The 23,566-nt window shown below is 34.8% G+C and overlaps 1 protein-coding gene across 7 annotated transcripts in view; it reads right to left on the bottom strand.

Annotated features, from left to right (window-relative positions):
- The window catches only part of LOC128857860 (anoctamin-1), a 51,956-nt gene that overhangs the window by 2,804 nt on the left and 25,586 nt on the right, over nt 1-23,566 (bottom strand). For 6 of the 7 annotated variants that reach the window (XM_054093656.1, XM_054093653.1, XM_054093655.1 and 3 more), the window contains 11 exons: nt 11,412-11,654; nt 11,178-11,326; nt 10,948-11,116; nt 7,832-7,887; nt 7,606-7,764; nt 2,741-2,901; nt 2,434-2,672; nt 1,703-2,324; nt 1,433-1,638; nt 1,253-1,378; nt 1,025-1,180 (listed from right to left, as the gene is read on the bottom strand). In XM_054093656.1, the coding sequence (XP_053949631.1) occupies nt 1,025-1,180; nt 1,253-1,378; nt 1,433-1,638; nt 1,703-2,324; nt 2,434-2,672; nt 2,741-2,901; nt 7,606-7,764; nt 7,832-7,887; nt 10,948-11,116; nt 11,178-11,326; nt 11,412-11,654 (2,286 nt within the window). Of the gene's footprint in view, nt 1-1,024; nt 1,181-1,252; nt 1,379-1,432; nt 1,639-1,702; nt 2,325-2,433; nt 2,673-2,740; nt 2,902-7,605; nt 7,765-7,831; nt 7,888-10,947; nt 11,117-11,177; nt 11,327-11,411; nt 11,655-15,300; nt 15,388-23,566 lie in introns of those variants that run through there. The other variant, XM_054093658.1, reaches the window with a different exon arrangement.

Genomic DNA, 23,566 nt, shown 5'->3' with positions numbered 1-23,566 from the left:
TGGCCGCATGGCTATCCGAAAAGATATTTAACGTAGTTTTTGTTATGGAGTCTGTCTTAAGGTACACAGTTACCTCCTTCATGGTTGAGACTTCTGCCTGCCTGGTAGACGCTACAATAATCTTGACGTCGGACAGATAAATCTAGTCCTAATTCTTAAAAAAAAAGTTAAGCTGGTTACTATTCTGTTGATAAAAGCCATTCAGAGTGAATTTCAATTTGATTGAAACAAAGAAAAAAACAAAAACAATAATAGTACAAACCAATGCGCTTTCATTAAAGGTGGTAGATCTAGAGCAATAACAATGTTTTGTACGTTTGATTGTCAAAGAAAAGTATTGCCAAAGTGGAAAACAAAAAATGAACCCGAACCCTTTAATAAATTCGCCTTGAGTACAAACTATCATTCCTTTTAGTGGCACTTTGAACGTTTTTATTGTAATGCTCACTTTTGTTGAATCGAGTAAATGAGTATGAGAAAAATATGCGCTCTTAAAAGAAGCGCAGAGAAATCTGGAAGTATATCCTTTATAACAACTGAAGATGATTAGCGTTAGGAGAGAATGTGGGAGCCTGTAGGACTGAATAAGTAAGAGTTTAACCTTCTACAATATCCAGAACGCAATTGGGCCAAAGTTACGCGGGTCTCACATGGCAGTTGAAGCTCTTCGTCTGCAATAGGTGGTGGTTGAATTCCGATAACGACATTCAGGTGCCGGGAGTTTATGAAGGTGGTAGAGTCTCCCGATGCATGTCGTTTAGTGTTTGTCTGTATACTGTCCGGTCCAGTAGTTGGAATTGTGTTTTGTATTTGAGTAGCGCCATTATGCAGGCAATGTGGTACTTTGAAAACCAATATTGCAGAATTCATGATTCAGCGTTGGTTTGCTAAGTGGTCACCTCTTTGCGCCTACTGGAATTATTCATATTTTTAGTCCTAGTGTAACGCTCGGAAGATCGTCAGATGAAAGATCGAAAAAGTCAGGCTATGTCTGTAAGCCCATTTTGCAAGAAGCATAGCTCACCTGAAAAATTACGATAAACGCTAGGCGTCCTGTTAGTATTTTCCAGTAATACGTTGGTCGCTTGTAAGGATCCGCATCCCAGGGAGGATTACGGAATTCCGTGTAACGGCAGGAGGTTACATTTTCGTAGGTGCTCCCCCGCAGCACTGGTTGCACCTAAAAAAACAAAACAAGAAAAACAAAAAATGCATTTATTTGTTGGAAAATTCATATTACATCTGCGCTAACCTGGAAGTTGGCTGTGTTAAAGTAGGCAAGCGTAAAATTCAGATATCCCTCCAAGGATTCATCCTGTGTGGCAGTTGTGTAGACTATTTTCGGTATGAGATTTGTGGAAAATGCAATAATCATAGCCTGAAATGAATGAATTTATGATAATTTGTATCACCAAACAAAGCGACTGCTTACGCTCGATGCTACAGCGATGCGTGTCACAATTGCCATCATATTGTACCAGACACCAATATTGTTGGCACGTTGCGCTACCGGGCGTCGCATTAGCTTCAGCATTTTGATTGCATCCAAACGGACTTCGATGACATTATTAATCAATGCAAGTAGTGGTGCCAATGGGAAGGCCAAGCCGAAAAGTGTTATAAAACCAAATTGCAAAACTGTGAAGAAATGTCGCAATATATACTTTTTTCATATTAATGAATTAACAACACTCCTACTTACCCATTTCCAAATACTCTGAGAATAGTGAATTTGTGTTTGACGGCTCCAGATGATAATCTTCAGTCCACTGATTGCACGATATTAATTTCTCCTCACTTTCTACTTTTCGCATGCCGAGGCGCGCAGAAAACTTGCGTATGCAGCGCATTATATAAGGAAAGAGCATTTCCACAATGGCATTGACTGCCTGCTTGCCAACCATAATGATGACAAGTTGCATGCAAAGCTCCATCAAACAGCCACCTGGATTACACTCTTCCTGTCGAAAACCCAATATCCGATTGTATTTGGCTGGGTAGCCGACGAATTTGCCTTTCACAAATGCAATATAGAATAGCGAGGAATAATAGTTGACAAATTGAAATACATAATTTTTAACTGTCAGACTTTCGTCGTATTCAGTTTGCGTGCGACAATATTCCAAATTCGTGAGATGAACGGCTAGTGAAGTGTAGACGTAATCGAGCATAGAAATTACTATGAGATCGATTATACCAGCCGTCATGGGAAGCACCATTATTTTGTAGGTCATTGAATCTTCGTTACCCAAAATGCTATGGGACGCCTTCTGTGCCATACGATAGACTATCATGGAGAAAATCGCGATGAGTGAAACGCAGATCTGGAAAGTAAAGTGGAATATGTTTTTTTTTTTGTTTTTAGAAAACTAAAGTAAGGAAAACTAAAAGCTATAGCGTAGCGTGGTTGGTATATCATTTAATTGTACTCACAAACAAAACCATAATACTGTAACTTGTGAAACTAGGTAGAAATTTTATACGCCAAAATGGCACATCCGGTTCGAGTATATTATTGCTCTTCTTCCAGCGCTCCGTAATATCCTTGTGCCTTTGTAGCTTCGATAAATATTGGGGACGCGGATGTTCAACATGCTGCGAAAAGGTGGTCAAGCCCCAACGATGCACCAAAGTGGCAGAATAGCGCTTCCAGAGCTCCAAATAGAGTACAGCTGCAAGCAAAGTTTTTTACAAATTCATTTGCTATAAATATGTTTTTGAAAATTTAAAGCGTAATTACCCCAAATAGCCATTATCGAGGCAAATATGACCGTCATATTGTTATCTATCAGATAATTCATTTTTGATGAGTTACAAGTTTCCTCCAACAGCCAGTAGTCACAGTTGCGATCACATTGTGGGCACATAAGTGTCGTTTGGTTATCGTTGCAAATTTGGCGACTAAAATGAAGTTTTCAATTATTTTAAGTTTGATGGTTCGGATATGCTTGGAATTCTCAGCAGGCTTATGTATAATTTGTTATGTGTTATAAGTGAAATATAATTTGTGTAAGCCGATTGAATTCATGGTGAAAAGGTTTTTAGAGGTGTACTGCCTGACAGACCGTTATTCGGCTCTGAGCGAATTTGACAAATATGCCGACGTTATTCGTTTTGTGTCTCACTAAGCTAAAGCTAAATTTTGTGAAGCACAAAGCGAATGACGTAGAATCCAAAGTTCCCCTCAAAAAATGTTTTTTTTTCACCATACCTAATGGACAAACCTGGTATCTATCATCCTTGGGTTGAATTAGTTGCTCAAGCATTATAATATTATATTTATTGTGAATTAATGTATAATAAATGAAGATAAAAATAATAATAATTTTGGTTTCAAGCCCTACCAGACCTCAAAAAACAAAAAGAAAGAAAGGAATTTTTTTTCTACAGCCATCGATTTTCAGAAGTCAATGATAAATATAAAATTGAACTATCTTACGGAGGCCACATAAAACTGTATACCCAAACCGTGGTATAGAAGGTGTTGGAATTAGATTGTTTCTTCTGCAACTCGCTTTGAATTTAGAAATGCCAGTAAAACGGAATGGTAAACTGTTGTGTTGTGAATGCGCGACAAACTATTTTTATCTATTTGTCATTCATTCCCATGATTCAATGATAAAAGGTTTGTTCAGTAAGCAGCTTTTCGTTTTTTCTTGACAAATCGGCTCCCTTAGCAAGACACTGGGTTGCTAGCTCTAAAAATTTTCACTAAAAGTGGAGGAAAAGTAAAATTTGTAGAAAAAACATTTCATTTTCAAAATGGACAGCTTACGAGCAACAACTCGCTCAAGAGTTTTCATCGGTATGTTCAGGACTATGGTAGTATGACATGGAATACATACCGCTTAAGTCAGGACATGATAGAGTAATTGACGCAATCCAAGATCGATGAGTGGTGAATTTACAAAGCTTTATATCTTATGATGTGGTGATTTCGACGGAATTCATGTTTTGCAAAGAGCTAGCATTTCCCAAAGTTATGCCAGGGAGAATAATTGGGTAGCCCCGACGCGATCGATAACATTTCATACCTCATTATAAAAAAGTTGGGATTGACGGAACTTATTTCCAATGAGCCCACCTTCCCATGGATGGACGAAGTGTCCAGAGGAGGCTTAGCAAAGCACAGTACCAGCATGAAACAGCTTCTCATAAAAAAGCATCTACCGGCATCGCCTTCAAACTGTAAGTCCTTCCATTTGTGGAATGCACGCTACAAATAGGAGGGGCATCTCGGCCAAACACCTAACAGAATTATATTTATTTTTAACAAAATAGTTTCATGTTGGCGAAACTTCGCACCTTCTCGATCGGTTTTAAATTTAAAAATTAATTCACAAAATAAAATCTTGGATTAAGTGAAATAATTTCTTGTTTTAATATTAGACTTGGCAATTTCCGCTAATAACTTCTATTTGTACCATCATTTAAATTCAAATAATAATCAAAATTAATTTTTTAAATCATTCGTAGTTTGTTTTTATTTAAGTAAGAAAATAATTTTTTGCTACCATTTTTACCAAAAACGATTTAATATTTTCCACTTTATTCACCTAATTTAAATTGCTCGAATGCCAGCCACCACTTTGAAGAGATTCGCCCTGTGTAGGCCCCTCCTTTTGCAGGATAGCATAAATGCGCACACCACAAGTTGGAGAAGAAGCTCGGCTCGAGCCAAGGCGCATTCATTAAAGGTAGTGGCACTTGACCAACAACAATATTTTGTAATAAATATTTTAAAATATATTAGTTGATTTACCGATACCACTTATAATAGATTCGCCTTGGCTCGGGCTTAGCACCTGTCAAGGATGCACCTGCCGTACTATTATACAAGTACACTTCAAATCACATCTAATTCTCTTTTTACACGATAGATACGTTCCCAAAATTTTGTGTAAAAAGAGAATTATGTAGGTGAAAACAATATTAAAAAACTCTTTTTAGAGTTCACTTAAGAATATATTTCGTGCCTACACATTTTAATTCATTAAATACATTTATTGTAAGAAATCAATTATTAAGTGGGAACGCCACTGTGAAAATTCAAAATTATATATTTTTTGTTTTTGCATAAATTGTTAGTATAACTACTCAAATTCGCTTTCTTCCCGATTCTATGTGCACTTAAGTGAGCGCCCGTCGGTTCACCCCGTAGCGCTTACCATACGATGCTTTATTTCAAACGCGCTTTTCTCGAAACGACTTTTTTTGATATGGTGGCAAGGATTTCTCGAAGACTAATTAACCGATTTTAATTATCTTTTTTTCACAATTTTTGTTATCGCATTGGCTATCGTTTTACGTAGCTGATTTTCAAAATTTTGAAAATAACTATTTTTTTTTGGCCTGTTGAAAATCAAAAAAAATGGGGAAAAACACACATCGAAATTCAAATCACCACCATTTTGTCAAAACAAAAAAAAAAAAACGGCTACGTACAACGATAGCCACTATTGTGTAGATTAATAAAATTTTCGATTTTTTGATTTCAGATGATTATTCATTGCTGTATCGCTGCCACGAGATGACGTAATTTTTTTTAGCTCGTTACGTTTAATTACATAAATTTGTCAATTTTCAATATTTTTTAATAAAAATTTACATCAACATAGATTAATAGATATATAATAAATTGCTTTTAGTCCGATCCTCGAATAATCATTCCTAGTTACAAAAAAAAAATGACCAAAAATCTACTATTTTTTGACCCCTCACAGTGGCGTTCCCCCTTAAACGGCGAGATCAAAATCTATCGATCCTCAGAGACTTATCCTGAGACTAATTTAACCCTTCGTGCATGCGTCGAAAAAATCTCACTCTATTCGCCTTATGAAATATAGTATTAATAAAATATTGAAAATCGTGTTAAAAACAAACAATTCGTGTAAAACACTTGTGTTAAATACAATTCTTGCAAAAAAGTTTTATGTAAGAAGAGAACTAGGTGTAAGTAGTTTTATAGCCCATTCAATTTTAATACAATAAAGTGACAGTTTAAAGTCGCTCAGAACTGGCGTTAATTTTTGACAATTTTTTTTAATACCATGTTAAGTATTTTCTTCTACATAAAGAACCGGAAGTCTTTTATACGGAAAAAAGGCTCAACATGTAAGAGAATTTTTTTTTTTTTTTTCAAAAAACAACGAGGTTTTTGAGCCTATTGAAACTTGTACTTTCTTACACTAATATTGAATGGGCTATAAAGCTGCACAACCAGAATTTGTCAAATTCTGAATTTTTATATATTTTCTTTTATTTGTTGAAGTTTGAGATTTTTGTACAAAATTTTAATGAATGAATTATAGTTTAATAAAAGCATACAAAATTAAGAGGTTAGGGTAGTCAGAATTTTCAAAAATTGGGATTTTTTTGCATTTTCTTAAAGCATAATATCTCTAAAATATTGTGTGAAAATTTGAAACGAGTCCGATAAATACTTTTCAAGTTATTCAACAATTAACAAAGGTCGCTCGGGCGCTCCGGAGCGTGCGAGAACAAGTAGCTAGCAGCAGCTGCAAATGAAAGTGGCAGATAAGTGCGCTAACGGTAACACTCGAGAAGGTAGAGTGCTACGTAGGCACCAGCAAATCGATATTTTGAAAGCTGCTATGACGCCTGAAGAACTATTATATGGCCCAGGTAAGTAATTAAATAATTCGTATAGCTCTATATAAATCGATAGCAAAGCTTTAAATGCGTTTTTCTCTATGTTGAATGTTTGAATTGGTCACTGTGATGACTTAAAAACCGCTTGGTAGATTTCAATAAAATTTATACTACTTTTGAAAAACATAAAAAAACTTGTGCCTGATCGAAGGATTTTCTTTTCAAAAATTCCATTTTTTTAACAATAAATTGTCGGGTTTTTTGTCGAAAATCTGAAAACTATTTTCTGAGGCCGCCATATTGTTAATTAAAAAAAAAGCTCCGATCAGGCACAAGATTATCTATTAATAAAACTAATTTCTCTTGTCCGATTGATTTTAGATGAATCTATAAGGACTTGTGATGATCACCGCAAGGGACTTCTGGAAAAACGGGCTTCACACAAACAGCGATAACTTTTACAATTATTAATTTTTTTTTTTAATTTTGCTTTTCGGAACATGATGTATTAATACTATGTTTTTATTTTTGTATCATCAAATAAAGCAATTGGCCAACCAAAAAAAAAAAATTATGGAAAATCATCATTTTTTCGGGCCTCTGACTACTCCTAATCCCTTAGATACAAAAAATTTTTTTTTTTTTAAATTTGTTCATTCGTCGTGCTCCTAATATATTATTTTGAACACATGTGCATACAGTGAAAGGGGGATAGGTTTTCGTTCAAATTGCTAATCTGGAGGTGAAAATTAAAAGTTGGGTAAAAATAACTATATCACTATCTATCCTGGGCAATTAGGAATTTTCGATGTTTAGGAAAATATTTTTTTCTTAAAAAATGAATATGTTTAAATTTAAAACAATCGATAAAGTTCGATTTTGTTCACTTCACTTGATAGTACACAATTTTTTTTTTTACTATAATCGACCACCCTGTTCACTTCCCTAACATTATTAGATCTGTTACTTTTTTTGTTTGTTTGCATTTCGTACCTTATAGGATCACTACTCCACGTCACAAATCCATAGATGAAACATAGGATACCCAGTACGCTGACGGGAATTAGCATGTGTGTGTAGAAACCCAACCAAGCAAAATATAAAGCAACTTTTGCACCGAAATACTCTTTGATGCTGTCCAGGGGCTGTAAGCTGAAATTAAAAATGTAAATAATATTTTAAAACGTAAATATTAATAACACACAGAAGTGAAACTTACTGTATCCACTTTCGTAGCGAAGCCCATTCTTGTAAAAGGAAGTCACGATCCGTATCCTGTAAGCCATAGAGCAAAAAATACTTAAATTAATAGAGTAGAATAAAAAAATTAAAAAAAAAAAATATTTAAAAATTCTTTATTGGAGACATCTTGGTCTCTCCTGCAGAAGCGAAGGCAATGGAGAAGATGAAGAATCTGGTTCCATAACCACCTAAAGTGGGATACTGGCATCCTACTATTTCAATATAAAGGAGTGGTGAACTAGCGGCTGACTCCTACAAGATGACCGACTGTTACAGGATGACTGACTCTTACTATTGTTACTGCGATGCTGCAGATCAAATTGCTCGTTTCTCTCTGTGAATAAGGTTGGCACAAGGCGCATATATTGTTTCTGCTGTCGTTTACGCAGGCCCATTCCATCAAATAACTGTTCGGAGTGAACTGAATTCTAGACGTATCAGAAGCCATCATCTTGAGTCAGAGGATGAGGTTCCTCCTGGACACAGGACTATCGATAGGCTATCAATGACATTTACCAAGAGGCAATTAACATATTCTGGAGGCCGCCATAGCCGAATGAGTTAATGTGCAGTTACCATTAGGTACCGTTCGGGTTCGAAACCCATGATACACATTAAAAGCTTATCACAAAAGTTATCTGGCATAAGACTGTAGTCCCTCCTTTTGTGGAACAGCATCAAGATGCACACCACAAATTAAAGCAACAGCTCGGCCAATGTATATTTATGTCAATTCTCGTCTCATTAATGAGTGTGGATCAACCACTACATTTCGCAGCCGAGCCTCGTTTGTTCTCGTGAGACCGACACAATTATGTTCCGCATATTGGAACAGGATGGACACCGTTATATTAAACACCTTGATCAGAAAGTTTCCGAAACAACCTGGAGACGTTTTAAGTCAACTGATTCGAGTCTGTATTTTCATTTTTTTTGTTAGGTTGCCACATCTGTGGTTAACATTCTTACCAAAATTATATCGCCATTGCTTGATATTAGTAAAAGTCACGCCGTCTTGAGTAAATCTATCGCTGAACGTGTTTTAAATTTTTTATAGATTACAAACAGATTTGAATTTGCGAAAACGAGTTTGTATTAAATTTTGCGTTAAAAATGGATTAAATGGTGCAAAAACTTTAGAAATGTTGGGAGTCTATTTCGCTAGTGATACTCTAAAGAAAACAGCCGCTTACGAGTGGCAAGACGCTTCAGAAGAGATCTTGAGTCCATCCAGGATAACGGACATAGTGGCAGGTCGTCGATATCGAAAACTGATGAAAACATCAATAAAAACAAAGAAAAGTTACTCAAAAACCGTAAATCAATCAATAACTAACAGAGGGCTGGCAGAGGACTTGAACATCGCTTATAGTCATCGTTTCCATCGACAGTCGGCAGCATTCCCTCTATGTAAGTATACCTACCTACCTTATGCTGCTACAACAACATCGCTTATAGCTTCGTTCACGATATTGTTCGTCCCAATGATATTGCTAAAGACAGATTTCCAAGGCTAAATCCGACCCAAAATTGATCAAACGCATCATTACTAGAGACAAGACGTCGGTTTATGAGTACGACAATCAATCCAGACATCAGGCGAGTGAGTGGAGAGCTCGCCAGAAAAGAAAATATTTGTGGGAAAGCACCTTGTGGATTTTGCACCATGAAATTAAAATTGAAATTTGAAAAGGTCGCGCTAAGGAGCACCAGGAGATTTGGTGGCTACTAAAACACTCAGGCTAAAAAGCGAATTATAATTAGAGCTCTGGAAAGAGGGTAGATAGTCAAGGAGGGAAGGTGAAAAGTATCAGAGGCAGAGATAGATAGTCCAGTGAGAATTTTCAAGATTCTTTGGCAAATCTGTAAATATCCTCCAGTTTTAGAGAACGAGTATTACTCATTCTGACGACATCGGTACCCAAAACTCGTAGCCATGCTCTAGCAAAGGCAGGACACTCACAGAGAAAGTGCTCAGTGCTATCCGCCTCCTCCAGCCACGACAGACACATTGGGTCTTCAATGATTCCAATGGTTCCTGGTTCAAAAATACGACAGGAATACCATGGGTACCATTCAACTACAATGTACGAGGAACGCATTTTAACAGCTGAAAGAAAATAATGGAAAATCGAAGGCGGCTCTGACGGCTATAACGAAAATATAGTTTCAGAAATGTTTCGAGAGCTGGATCAAACGCTGGCATAAGTGCGTTACAGTTGATGGGCAGTACTTTGAGGGTGATAATAACACTTTTGAAAAAATTTGTATTTTGAATTTTCTGAATATATTCAGGGAACTCTTAGATTTAGGTGAAATGTACATTTACACCAACGACCTCGACGCAACAGCATTTTTCTTTTGCCTGCTGTTTCATGCACGGAGTTCCGAGCCTACGCACTTTCGAATGGTAGTCACGCACCTTGATGAAAAAACTTTGTAGAACATGGACCGAAGCGGACTTTACTACTAATCACTGCAACAACAACAACTACAAAATATGTAGTATAATCTGTCGAAGTTTGATCGGCTAGGAATGGCATTATATATATATATATATAATTGGTGCGTACACCGTTTCTGGGTGTTTGGCCAAGCTCCTCCTGATATTTGTGGTGTGTGTCTTGATTTTGTTCCACAAATGGAGGGACCTACAGTTCAAGCCGACTCCGAACGGCAGATATTTTTATGAGGAGCTTTTTCATGGCAGAAATACAATTGGAGGTTTGCCATTGCCTGCCGAGGGGCGACCGCTATTAGAAAAATGTTTTCCTTTATTTTGGTGGTTCACCGAGATTCGAACCTACGTTCCCTCTGTGAATTCCGAATGGTAGTCACGCACCAACCCATTCGGCTACGGCAGTCGCGAATGGCATTGCTCAATACTTGAATGGTATCTGGCTATGAGACCAAAAAATACATCAAAGTTCTTAGTTAAGTTCATAAAAAAATAAAGTATTGACTAAAAATACCATATTTCTCAAAACGAACAAAATTAACGAAAAAGTATCTAAAACGTGGAATTAAAAAAAATTCTAGCAGACTTATGAAACTACAATTTTTCGTTGTGAATGATTTTTTTTTACAACTTACATCATGCAACGGGTAAGCACTGTGGTATACGCGATCCTCCAACAATTTTTCAATACCCAAATTGTCGGCTGTCTCTTCGCCTTCCACAAAACGCTGCCGCTCTAATATAAAATTGATGATTGAATTGCGAACACCAGCATCAAAGAAATTCGGTTGCTCCCATTCGAATCTGTGATGACAGACAATAAATAGAAATCGAGAAATGAGCAAAAATTAATGAATACACTTACAAATGCTGATAATTGCGGGAAAACTCCATGTGTATGCGATACGGTCGTTCCGCACTGACGTACAACCAACTAAATATGCGCCTGACGGCAGATGTAATACAATCTTTGATTCGAAAATCATCCTCCTTTATGAGCTCCTGGCCTGGTATCTGCACACAGAATGCGGGTGCAAGAGAAAACAAATTTCAACATTTTTGCAATTCGAATGGAAATCACAACATTTTCAAGGCTCACCTTCTTCATTGGCAATTTAATCTGCAAAATTTCCGCATAACGACAAAGCACCTCCAGTGGCGCATGAATTTTTATAAAATGTATGCGCTGCGTATTGTCGTGCTCCAAATGAAGGCCTTCCTTAATTAAATTCGTTTCGAATATTTCACGTTTGCGTCGATTCTCGGGTATATAATCATCATCGCCGATGTAGGTCAAGACGAAATCAACGCTGCGTTTGCCATCTTGGAAGCGCCGACGTGTCTTAAAGTTGTGAAAAATAATTTCAATTACAACCAAAATTAAGGTGCAACTCAGATGATGGCATAAGAACTTAAGCTACTACATTAACTATCTATATTTATAGTACAGTTAGCTAAAGAACAAGCAATCCTAAAATGTAGTATTTACAAATTTGCTCTTGAAAAATTCTTAAAAAATTATTCATGATCGAGTAACTACTGTTACAATAAAAACAATGTGTACATTGCTTGGAAGCTACATAATTTTTAACTATGCACAAATGTATGTATTTCGGAAGCGTCTAAGCACTATTTTTTGATCTTTATTAATGTGTAATCATTTAATTTGTATCTACGGCATGGCTGCGTTAGTTTTTGATTGGTGTGATTGAGTTACTTGTCAACTGTGTATTTTTAATTGGGCAAATAATAAAGTGATTGGCATAGGTGTAAGGGCAGCAGATATCGATAAAATTTGGCTATATTTTTTTTTTTCAAATTAATTTTAGTTATTTTTTTTATTTATTTTTCTATCAAAATATATTTCGACACAGACGTTAACCCAAGTTTCAAACTTTGTGCAAAATTTGTAAGCATTCACCCAACTTACAACAAAATTGCGCACTTTTCATTCAAATTTTTAAGCTAATTTTTGGCAGTTTAAAAAAAAAAAACTTTGGCGCGTACACTTCATTATTAGTGCGCCGAGATATGTAAATTTGGATACGCTCTTAAAACTGAAGTTTTCGAAGCCAATAACGCCAGACGATTCCCTTTTCACTTTTGAGATCCTCATACATTTGGTTTTGTTTATATTTATTAACAACCCTACCAATCTCGCATTTTTCATAGCGCTAGGAAGACTTCGTCAAAGTAGCGTCTACTACGGGCGGCAACGGCTATATCGTCCGCGTATGCTATAGTCAGATAGGATCCTGGAAATAGATGTCCTGATCTCGTGAATATAGCAAATGAAGATCGTTGTTGAAAGGGCATTCATTACCTTGCTTTACACCGCTGTTGATATTAAACGAGCTCATTTTATTTTGTTGTATAGAAACTCTTTCTTTCTTGCCTTTCAGCGTAAGTATCGTCGAACGTACCAGCTTTTATGGGATTTTTAGTTTATTCGCTTTCGCTTTCTTTTGTGTTTAATTTAAGGGGTTACTTACATCCAGAATTTACAAAAAATCGATTTTTTTACAGATTATTATTCTTTATAGTTCTAGGCTTATTTCTGTGGAAGTCGATGGTAAAAATTCCCCACAGATACAAAGTTATGGTACAAAATGTAACTGCTCGACGAGAGTCTGAAGCGAGAGTTTGACCTCGAGCGAAATGTACTTGAAAGTTTAAACTCGTTTTTCTCGAGCTTACTTTTTTCGACACGGTCTGCATGATAACTCATACAGTTTTTAATGTTTTTTGATGTTTTTTTTTCATATTCGAAAGTTTTTCCTCTACAGCCGGATTTTTGATATTTTTATTAAACAATTTTATAATCATAATTAAAGTGTGACATTTACGACGAAAAACGCATACTTTTTTTAAAATGCCGAAAATGCAAAATTTTTCGAAATTCAAAAATCCGGCTCAACAGACTATAACTACAACTTTATTTTACAATATTTTTTTTACTTTTTACAGATCCATCAACATTTCAAGGAGAAATGAGCAGAACGTGGAGTAATTTTTTTTTTCAATGTACTTTGTGTCACGTGAATTTGTTTAGTATATACTATTTTTTGTAAAGAAAAATTAAAATACATTTTTTTATAAAGTTTAAGTAAAAATAAAAAATGCATACAATTTTTTATATTTAATTCTATGGTTATCCTTTCTAAACACAGTTTTTCTTTTAGCGCATTTTTGGCACTGATGGATGTATGTAACCACTTAATTCAAGGTGACATTGATTGTGCGTTCTTTTTGCAACGCATTAGCTTTCTTATTCCGGCGAGAATTGTACGAAGCCCTTACACTTTTTATATCAAGGTATTTAAAGCGCATTTCAAGCTCAATGCACCTATTGCTCGAACTCTTCGCGAATTTACTCGAGCATATGACTGTTCTTCTTCTTTTTTTTTCTTGATTGACGGGATGGCCTCTTAAGCGATATTGGCCGAGTTTAATAAAGCGCGCCAGTCGTTTCTTTCTTGTGCTAGCCGGCGCCAGTTGGAAACACCAAGTGAAGCTAAGTCCTTTTCCACCTGATCTTTCCAACGCAGAGGAGTTCTTCCTCTTCTACAACCACCTGGTATCGCATCGAGTACTCTCAGATTCCGTTTGTATCCAAGCGGACGGCATGACCCAGTCGACGAAGCCGCTGGATCTTTATACGCTGCGCTATGTCTATGCCGTCGTAAAGCTCATACAGCTCATTGCTCCATCGCCTGCTATACTCGCCGTTGCTAAAATGCAAAAGTCAAAAATATTTTTCCTTTCAAACATTCCAAGCGTCGCTTCATCGGATATTCCATCGTCCAAGCTTCTGCACCATGCGATAGGACTGGCCTTATAAAGTGTTAGGTTTGTTCGTTTGGAAAGGATTTTATAACTAAATTGTCTACTTAGTCCTAAGCAGCAGTTGTTGGTAAGAGCGATTTTCCGTTGAATTTCAAGGCTGGGATTATTGTCGGTCTTAATGTAGGTTCCTACATAAATGCAGTCTCTAACGAAATAAAAATGGGAAGATTTAAATTTTTTGCAAATGGCGTCGTACGTCAATCATATTTGGCAATTGCCAATTAGACAGCGCGTAAAGGCCAAAATAAAGATTTCCATTACTCCAAATCATTTTTTTTTTACTTCGTAAATTACGATGTTTAATTTTGCGCCACCTTGAATAAGGCATGACTATATACTTCGGTTACTTTTACGTTCATAGCTTAGTTTAATTTATGCCAAAAAAAATTTAATTGCCAATGCACTTTTTTTATGTGGGGAAAATACGCAACATCCTCAAGGGAAAATACATCAAAATCCACTGCGAATTTTGTGCGACTTCAAACTTGCACTTTGTTATACTAAAATTTAATGGGCTATAAAACTGCGAACCCAATTTTTTTTTTTTTTTAATTCTAATTAAGAATTTTGACGATTTGTTGAAGTTTTTCGATATTTTACAAAACTTTAGCAATGTTTGAAACTGTGATTAATATGGTCTTTGCTGTAGAATGAACTCTAATTTTATTAAAAAAATGTATAAAATTAAAAATTAATAGATAAACTCCAAACTTGTCAATATCTGGTGCTCTTACAATTTTGCAACGGACTATATACTTAGTTAACTGCGTTCCGTTTAATTATTAAACAGTTCAAACACAATTTCCCTCAATTTGTGCCAGTCCCGCTTTATGGCTTAGTTACAGTAAGCAGTAAAGCTTAAAATCAATTTGAAATACTTTAGCAAAAAAAAAATTTTGTATGCATGCGCTGCAGCTTTGTTTCATTAAAATATACCCACTTTCAATTTATAATGTCGTACGTGTACTTGTACATCTAACGTGCAAACTCTTTATAAGCACATTAATTAATAATATCAAACTCAATACTAAACTATAATTAAATGTATTATATTTGTACATATGTCTTTATGTATAGTATGTAGCATGTGATAGGGAGAAACTTAGATTTAATATAAAAGAAAAGGAAAAAATTGCCATTACCCGTTCCCGCAAGCGTTCAAGCATTTCGTAACAAAATTCAAAACACGAGTGTAAAAAAAAAATTATTTAATAAAATATTCAAGTATTCACATGTTTTATTTTTTATCAATATGAATATATGTATGTATGGGATGGTAATGAAATGGTGATAAAAGACGAAAATTGGCAACGTTGCACAGTGTTAAAGTAGCGATTTTTTTATTAAACAAAAAAGAAGAGTTAGGTAAGGCTAATGTAAATGTGGTAGTGATGGGAAAATATAATAGAAACTAAGAGTTATTTGTAAACAAAAAAGGGGAAACCAACTTCTAAAATGCTATCAATTCGGTAGCTGGTTCCACAAAATTCACTGAAAACCGAGTAGCGCAACCTTCTGCACCCTCTCCAGCAAATGTTCATACACTCTGGCAAAGTACCATCTAAAACTTTACAACACCAGAGTAGCGCTTATAACTGCTCGAAATTCATTTTCAAATTGTTCATATACTACTAGCGTCACCGGAAAGTGTACACCACATATTGATAAGTTTTAACTAATTATTTATTTACTTTGTAATTTCAATTATTTTGTTATAAAAATATAACTCATACTACAACGAGGGCCATATAAAGCAAAGTTTCAGGATTTGTATAAAATTTGCAAAAAAAATGGGGTATGCAGTTTTATAGATCATTGAATTTCGCTTTGATTTTTAGTCATTTTTTCTGCTGACGTTGTTGGCTGATTTCTTCTTCTGTACCACAAAAAAAAAAAAATGGAATATGTTAGGTCTTAAATCGAGAAAATACACAAGACCACGAGGGGAAAAAATTCCTAAAAATTAGTGCGATTTTTTACCTATTTGACACTTACACTTTATTATACCAAAACTCAATGATCTATAAAACTGCATACCCGAAATTTCTTCAGAAATTCTGAATAAAAAGAAATTGAAAATTTTCCGAATTTTTACACATTTTTCACAAAGCTTGACACTTTGCTTTATACGGTTTTTGTTGTTATATGAACTGTGTTTTTATAGAAGAATAATTGAAATTAAAAAGCTAATAAATAAAAAGTCAACATTTATCAATATGTTGTGTACATTTACTTTTGACGTTGACGGTAAAAGTGAAATTGAAAATTTTTACATAGAAAAATTCAGTTTTGCATGGTTTGTATGTCGAAGGGTATGCCTTGGTGTGCTTTTTCCGATAATTGTAAAAAGAAATAGTTTTCCCAAAAAAATAGTTTTTCCAAAAAACACGAAATCGATATATTAGACGTCATTTGAAGGTGATTATGGGTACATTCGCTTAAGCTAAAGCGGGATAGCTCACTTCTGAAAGTGCGAATAAATTTTTGTATAAGATTTCTATATATTTGTTCTCTTTTATTACCTAAGCTATGCAATGTTATCCAATCAGTAGTGCCCGGGCTCGATTCTCTGAGTATGAAACGCCAAATGATAGAAAAAGTGTTTTCTAATAGCGGTTGCTGCTCGGCAGGCAATGGCAAAGCTTCGAGTGTATTTATGCTATGAAAGAAAAGCTCCTCATGAAAAACCATCTGCCGTTCGTAGGCGGCATAAAATCGAGGGACCTACCATTTGTGACCTACAAATGGGAGAAAGATCTCAGCCAAATACCCAACAAAAAGGGTAGGTTAGGTTATGGTGGCAGTCGGTTTGTACGAATAACTCACTTAGACCCTACAATTCCATTGTGATACCACGGTGCGACACGGGAGCTTTATTTATGTTTCTTCGTGGAGCCATTTTGTGACTCTTATGAAGCGCACGATTATTCCCATCCCCACGCCGGACAGTTCCGTAAGAAAATTTAAAAAGTATCTATCTAGAAAACGTGCTATGCTTTTAGCTAAGGCTGGACAATTATAAAAGAAGTATCAGTTGTTTCTTCTTCATCTCTACAACTTCTACAATATTCATGGGAGAAAACTCCTAGTCTCAAGAAAGGACTGCCAAATAGCAAATGACCGGTTATACAAGCCACATTCTAGATATACTCTTGTGAAAGGCTAAGGTGTTTCCCCGTATTTTTCTTATTTATTTGCGGCTAGAGTAGCCTAGCTGTTACGCACGTGCCTTTCTCTCTCCATGCCCTATTGGCCTCTTGGATAATATTATTCTTAATTATTAATGGCCATGATATCCCAATGGTACTTTTATTTCTGAGCAGTTGAAGAAGAGTACCTTTCCTGGCTAGCTCATCGACTTTATAATTTCCCTCAATATCTCTGTGTCCTGGAACCCAAATAAGGCTGGCCTTGAATACGACTGTAATATCATTTAGGGCTGCCTCCCATTCTTGTGCAACCTTTACCAAAAGAGTATAAGCGCCAATTATATAGAATTATATGGATATATTAAGATTATCAAATTATCTGACTGGGATGCACGTAGCTAACAGTATCAAATAAAAAAAATTTAAATGCAACCTTTTATAAATAAATCACAATATAGACGAAGGAAAGTAAAGCTAAAACTTCTTTTGTCACATTTTACTTATTCTTCAGAAGCCCTAGACGACGCTAGAGAAAAAGATATATAAAATATAAAAAGAAATAGTGTTCAGAGTTTTAACGGCATCATTTCCTTTAAATTGTCATAATAATTCGTCCTCACTTTTTCAAATCCAACCCTGGAACCAACGTTATGGTCACTGGTGAGGGCTACAGATTCATGATACGCAATTTTTTGCTTGAAACTGGCACTTAGTGGGGCGAAATTCTAGTGAACGAATCACCTCAAAATATTGGTTGTCCATTGACCGCCTAAGGGATATGATTTGACATGGATTAATTTTTGTTGGGTTATGTGAAGCCACTGGTCTCTGCAGTTAAGCCAGATGCAATTGGCGACTCGAATGATACTACTCGGCGCGTTATTTGCCGAGTAGGTACTCGTACAGTTGTGGTTAACAAATTGGTACGAATTTAGACGGTTGGTATGCGTCTTCACGAGAAGCAGTCAAAGTCACATACATATGCGCAACATTTTTTCTGAAGCGATAAAATTTGTAATTTATCGCTTTTTTTGCAGTTATATACCTCTAAGAAACACCCGCTATATAAATTGTCTTGCATGCAAGAAATAATATTTGAAGAAAAATTATTGGGAAACTTAAAAGTTAATGAAAAATATATTATACAAGTAAAAATAAAAGTATGTATATTTATTAACGAGAAATTTTCAAAGAAAAAGTTAGCTAAATAATAAAATAGTTATATTTAAATTCTTAATTTTATGCAATAAAATATTATATGTTGTCGAAAAAACCAATGGCTAAATCTGACGTATTTTTTCCTTCAACCGAAAAAAAACTTAGCAATTCTGGTAAAAAAAGTAAGAACAAAAAATAGTCGTCAGCTATTTTCTAAACAATATATCGGGTGTTTTTTGGATGCATGAGAACTATCGATATCGATAGCTATAAGTATGATTTGACAGCTATGGCAAATTATGTCTACATTTCTGTTCAATAAGGTTTGGCAAGTCATCATGAATCGTTTAACGCAATAACAGCATCCCAAATTGTGGATATTTATTTTGAAAAAATAAATCTGTTCGTGAAGTTCGGTTCTTATTTCTTACGAAATGAAGAAGGAGCTGTCGTTACGGTGTATGGCGAGCGCTACCGATCCATGCTGACTAACTTTTTGTTTCTAAAAATTAATCACTTAAACATCGACGACATTTGGTCCCGAAAAGATGGCGCAATTTGCCATACTGCGCGCCTAACAATCAATTTATTGCAATATTCAAGCCACAATTGACGACATACGGCCAGATTGATTGGAAAAAGTTGTAAAAAATGTGGACTGATCGAATGGGCTACGTAACTCGTCGTCGCTGCGGACATATGCCGGATATCATATACAAAAACTAAATGACATGAAAGTATTTACCAGATTATAATAAAAAAAAATTCTGCCCAACAATATTTCTGTTTTAAATTATCATTTTAAGTACTCCATTTCTTATAAAAACACCCGATACATACATAGGTATATTTATTTATATTTATCGCATATTTATTGGTAGGACAAAATCTATAAAAACAAGTTTTTAAATAATTGTTTCCATCTGCAAAAAAACTAATTTACTGTAGCTCCCGGTTGCTTGCCCAATACTCGTAAGCCTGTCGATAGAGTGCGCGACCAGCCATTCATGATCAGAGATTATTTGGATGCCTAAATAAGCGTTCGAAGATGAGATACGTAGGTACAGGGTTTGATTTAAAAGTAATGAGCCTTATTTTTTTAAGCAGTTTTATTAAAACTTTTGGCTGATACAACTAATATTCCACAAAATAGGACCCTTGAGCGTCAATACATCGCTGGTAGCGGTCCTTCCACTGCAGGAAACATTTTTTAAACTCATCCGGCGGAATCGCGTTCAATTCGGCTGTCACAGTTTTTTGGATCGCCTCGATGGAGTCGAAACAGGGGAGGCGTTTCAGCTTTCTTTTCAGGCGCGGGAACAAGAAGAAGTCCGGAGGGGACAGGTCTGGGCTGTAGGGAGGGTGGGGAAGCAATGTTCAAAAATTCACGTACCCGGTTCCCATCTTCGCCTGTTTGCGTCGTCGAAGGCCTTCCAGATCGCTGTTCGTCTTCGACGTTCTCCCGGCCTTCCTTGAAAGACTTGTGCCACCGTTTTACCTGGGCACTGGACAGAGATTAGTCCTCGTAAGCCTTCTTGAGTAGCCCAATGGTTTCGGTACTCGTTTTGTTTAGTTTTACGCAAAATTTGATCGAGTAAAGTTGCTCAAACGATCGCTGCATTTTCACCACTGCAAAATCCTAACACACTTTTAAAACAGCTTTCACGCGCGGAGCGATGTTGACTGCACCACTGTTGCCAGCGAACTGGGGCCGGTTTCTAGTGGAAGGTGAAGGTCCAACGATCATTTACACCACCAGCCGATTCGGTTGATCGCTTGGCAGACGCTCCGCGTGGGAAGGCACATTACTTTTCAATCAAACCCTGTATAATTCATTGAAAATGGGATGACATCACATCGGAAATTGCAGTTTGTTGTTTTCTATATTTTATTTTCCTACCGCATATTTTTACCCCCATGACTAATGAAAATTGTTAACAAAAACAAATAAAAATTCTTTCTTAATTATCGTTTTCGTTGCGACTTCACAAAAAAAAATAGTAATTGGAAGTGTTACAAAAAACAACCAAAATATTAAAGAAAAAATTTACAATTGGTTCACTGTAATGGCCATTACAAAAAATAATATTCGAAAACAAATATTTAATTATAAAGAAAATAAAAATTTAATAAAAAAAAAGTTTTAATAAAAAAAAAATTATTTAATTAAACTTAAAGTTTTTGTAGTTATTTTTAGTTATTTTTATTTTTATTAAAAAATTTTTTAATAAATTTTTTTTTGTTATTAAAAATTTTTTTTTTTTTTAAATTATGTTTTGTAATTTCCATTACAGTGAACCAATTGTAAAAATAAAAAATAAAGAAAATAATAAAGAAAAAATGTGGAATAATCCTTGAAATAAAAAATTAACTATTTTTGGCACAATGCCTTTTTTTTTTTTTTTTTTTTTTATTTTGCGCCATAACCATTTCTAGGTAACTAAATGAGGTAGCAAGTAAAGAATAAGAAATTTGAAAATAATTGTTTTCCATAATGAAGAATGAAAGTGAATTTTCCAATATTTAATAATTAAAATATTAGTAAACTGAGCAAAACCAAAAAATTAAAAAAAAAATAATAATAATTGAAATAAAAAAAAAATAAGTAAACAAATAAAATAAAAAATAAATAAATAAAAAAATAATTAAAAAAATAATTAAAAAATAATTAAAAAAAAAATTAAAAATGAATAGGATGGATGGCAATAAAAACAAACAAAAATCTTAAATTCAGTACTTTTATGAAAGTAATTTATTTAAATACATACATAAATATCCCCAATTTTTAATAAAAAATGATTATTTTCATTAGGAAAAAGGTATGCAATGCAATAAGAAACGAACACGCGCAGTTAAAAAATTAAAAGTGGTGCTCTAACGAAAAATTAGAAATGTTGAAGTTGAAGTTCAGCCAATTTTTCAAATCGTAATAGCTTTTTATAAGAAAAAAGACTTAAAAAGTGCTTATTCAAGTTTGCGCTCCTCTTGCTTTTCGAGATTCCAATAAAAATTTTGACTGGCCTTGAGCACGAGAAAACAATATAAATGTTAATTGGCATTGCAATTGAAAACAAATTTTATTGCTTAAAATTGGTATGCCAAAATAATACCAAAAAAAAAACAAATTTTTAAAACCAGTTTTCTTTTGAAAAATTTCTTGTTATCAGAACTCGCTTTAGTTAGGTAAAGGGCAAAAATGCATTTACATAATTCGATATATACACCCGTAGGTATACCCGTATATTTTTTATTTTAAACTTTTGTATTTTTCACAATTAGTTATTTAGGTAATAAGTGAAATAATGAAAATGACGCCGTAAACGTTTTATTTTCTTTCATACATAATTCTACGCTCCTACTATTTTTAAATAATATTTGCCAATGAAATTTTAAAAGTAAGATAAGTACAAATTCAAATTCATCATTTTATCTGGCAATCAAAAATTATCTCCGCAATGCATCACCACCGATTCTAATAGCCTAGACAGAGGGCGGCGTTAATCGGGATTACCGGCGCAGTTGATTCCGATTACAATTTTAGTGTGACAGCCAGTTGTTACACGCATAAGTGAACACCTGATTCAGTTACTGGAAAATTTTTCTACATGGTAAAAGATGGACCACAGCCAACAAATGCGGGTATCAGCTGCCATGATACTAAGAAATATTTTGTTATTTAAAAAATATCTTAATTGCTATTTCTCAAACTGATTTCAAACTAATTTCAAAAGTGTTAGTACAACTATCATTGCATCCAGTCTTCCTTGTTCTTCTTTTTAAAAGTTTCATTATTTTTCATTGACAATAGATGTTAACTGTCATTTTTCGACAAACTTGCCATCGAAAATTCCACTAATCTGTTTCAATTATGGGAATTAAGTCTAGTTGTCAATCCGCATTGGGCTACTAAAGTACTGAGATAATTCCGAATTAAGTTGTTAATACCGATTAACACCACCTTCTGTCTAAGCTATAACGGTACTTATTTTCGATAATACGTAGTAGGGTGAGCGGATTCGCTTTTGGTGTTGTTAGTCCAATTTTTTGGTAAGATAAATTATTATTTTTATTTAATAAGTTTTTTGTTTATCGGATTTCTATAAAATGCTGGGTGGAGCCTTAGAATGGAAGTAAAAAAGAAAAGAAATTGACATTGGCGGGAGCAAAATCATTATAAAATAGTGGAAAGATGTCCAAAACTATCCACAAATAGGAGGAATAACAGGCATGGAATGGACAGCAGTTCAGACAGTAATTCAAAACTACGAAAATACCGGAATTATAACTTCAAGGCCAAGAGCGGAGTAGCCTTGTAAAGTAACAGTAAGAGAAAAGCGCAGTATTATAAGGCTTGTGAAGAAAGCTGCACAGATAACTGCTTCAAAAATGAAAGATGAAATAAGGAATAAATTTTAAAAATATGTATCATATGTTAGTGTCTCAACTGACAGACGCGTCTTAGAAAAGCCGGCTATCATGGCAGAGTTTCTAGAAAGAAGCCATTTATTTGCCTAATAAATATGCAAAAACGTATTGCTTTCGCAAATTAACAAATACACAAGCCTCTCGAATTTTGAAAAAAGATTATTTTTTCGGTTGAAAACAAGTTTTGGATTGCAGGCAGTGCGGAATTTGTCAGCCTATTATAAATAATTTAGTATCTGTAGTCGGCTCAAAAACAGACACTTCAACCTAAAAGATCTTTTGTGATCAACCACTTGTTTTAGAAGTAGTCAATACTCGTCCTATTGCCTGCACTACTACCATTAAATGTATTACATCACATTCATTTAACTTAAATGTTCCCTGTCTCAGGCTGGGAATGGGTTGAAAGCCAAATTCTGTCAGTAAATTTTCCGTCTTGCGGACCAATTTCAAAATATATGCAACATGAGCATTCTTAATTTCATTCGAATCCATTTCATCTCGATGAGAGATGTGCAATCTTGTCTTTACCAAGGCAAAAAAGTTGCACACGATATGCTCTGTGGTCTCATCATCTTCCATATAGAGTCTACACTTTATGTCATTTCCAATATGAATTTTTGAGAGATGGTAATTTAATTAATAGTGACCTGGTGACCTGCTAGAAAATATAATA

This window comes from Anastrepha ludens, chromosome 3, assembly GCF_028408465.1.
Source record: "Anastrepha ludens isolate Willacy chromosome 3, idAnaLude1.1, whole genome shotgun sequence".
Taxonomy (NCBI): domain Eukaryota; kingdom Metazoa; phylum Arthropoda; class Insecta; order Diptera; family Tephritidae; genus Anastrepha; species Anastrepha ludens.
Note: the sequence above shows the minus strand (reverse complement) of the source record. Positions and strands in the feature narration are given on the sequence as shown.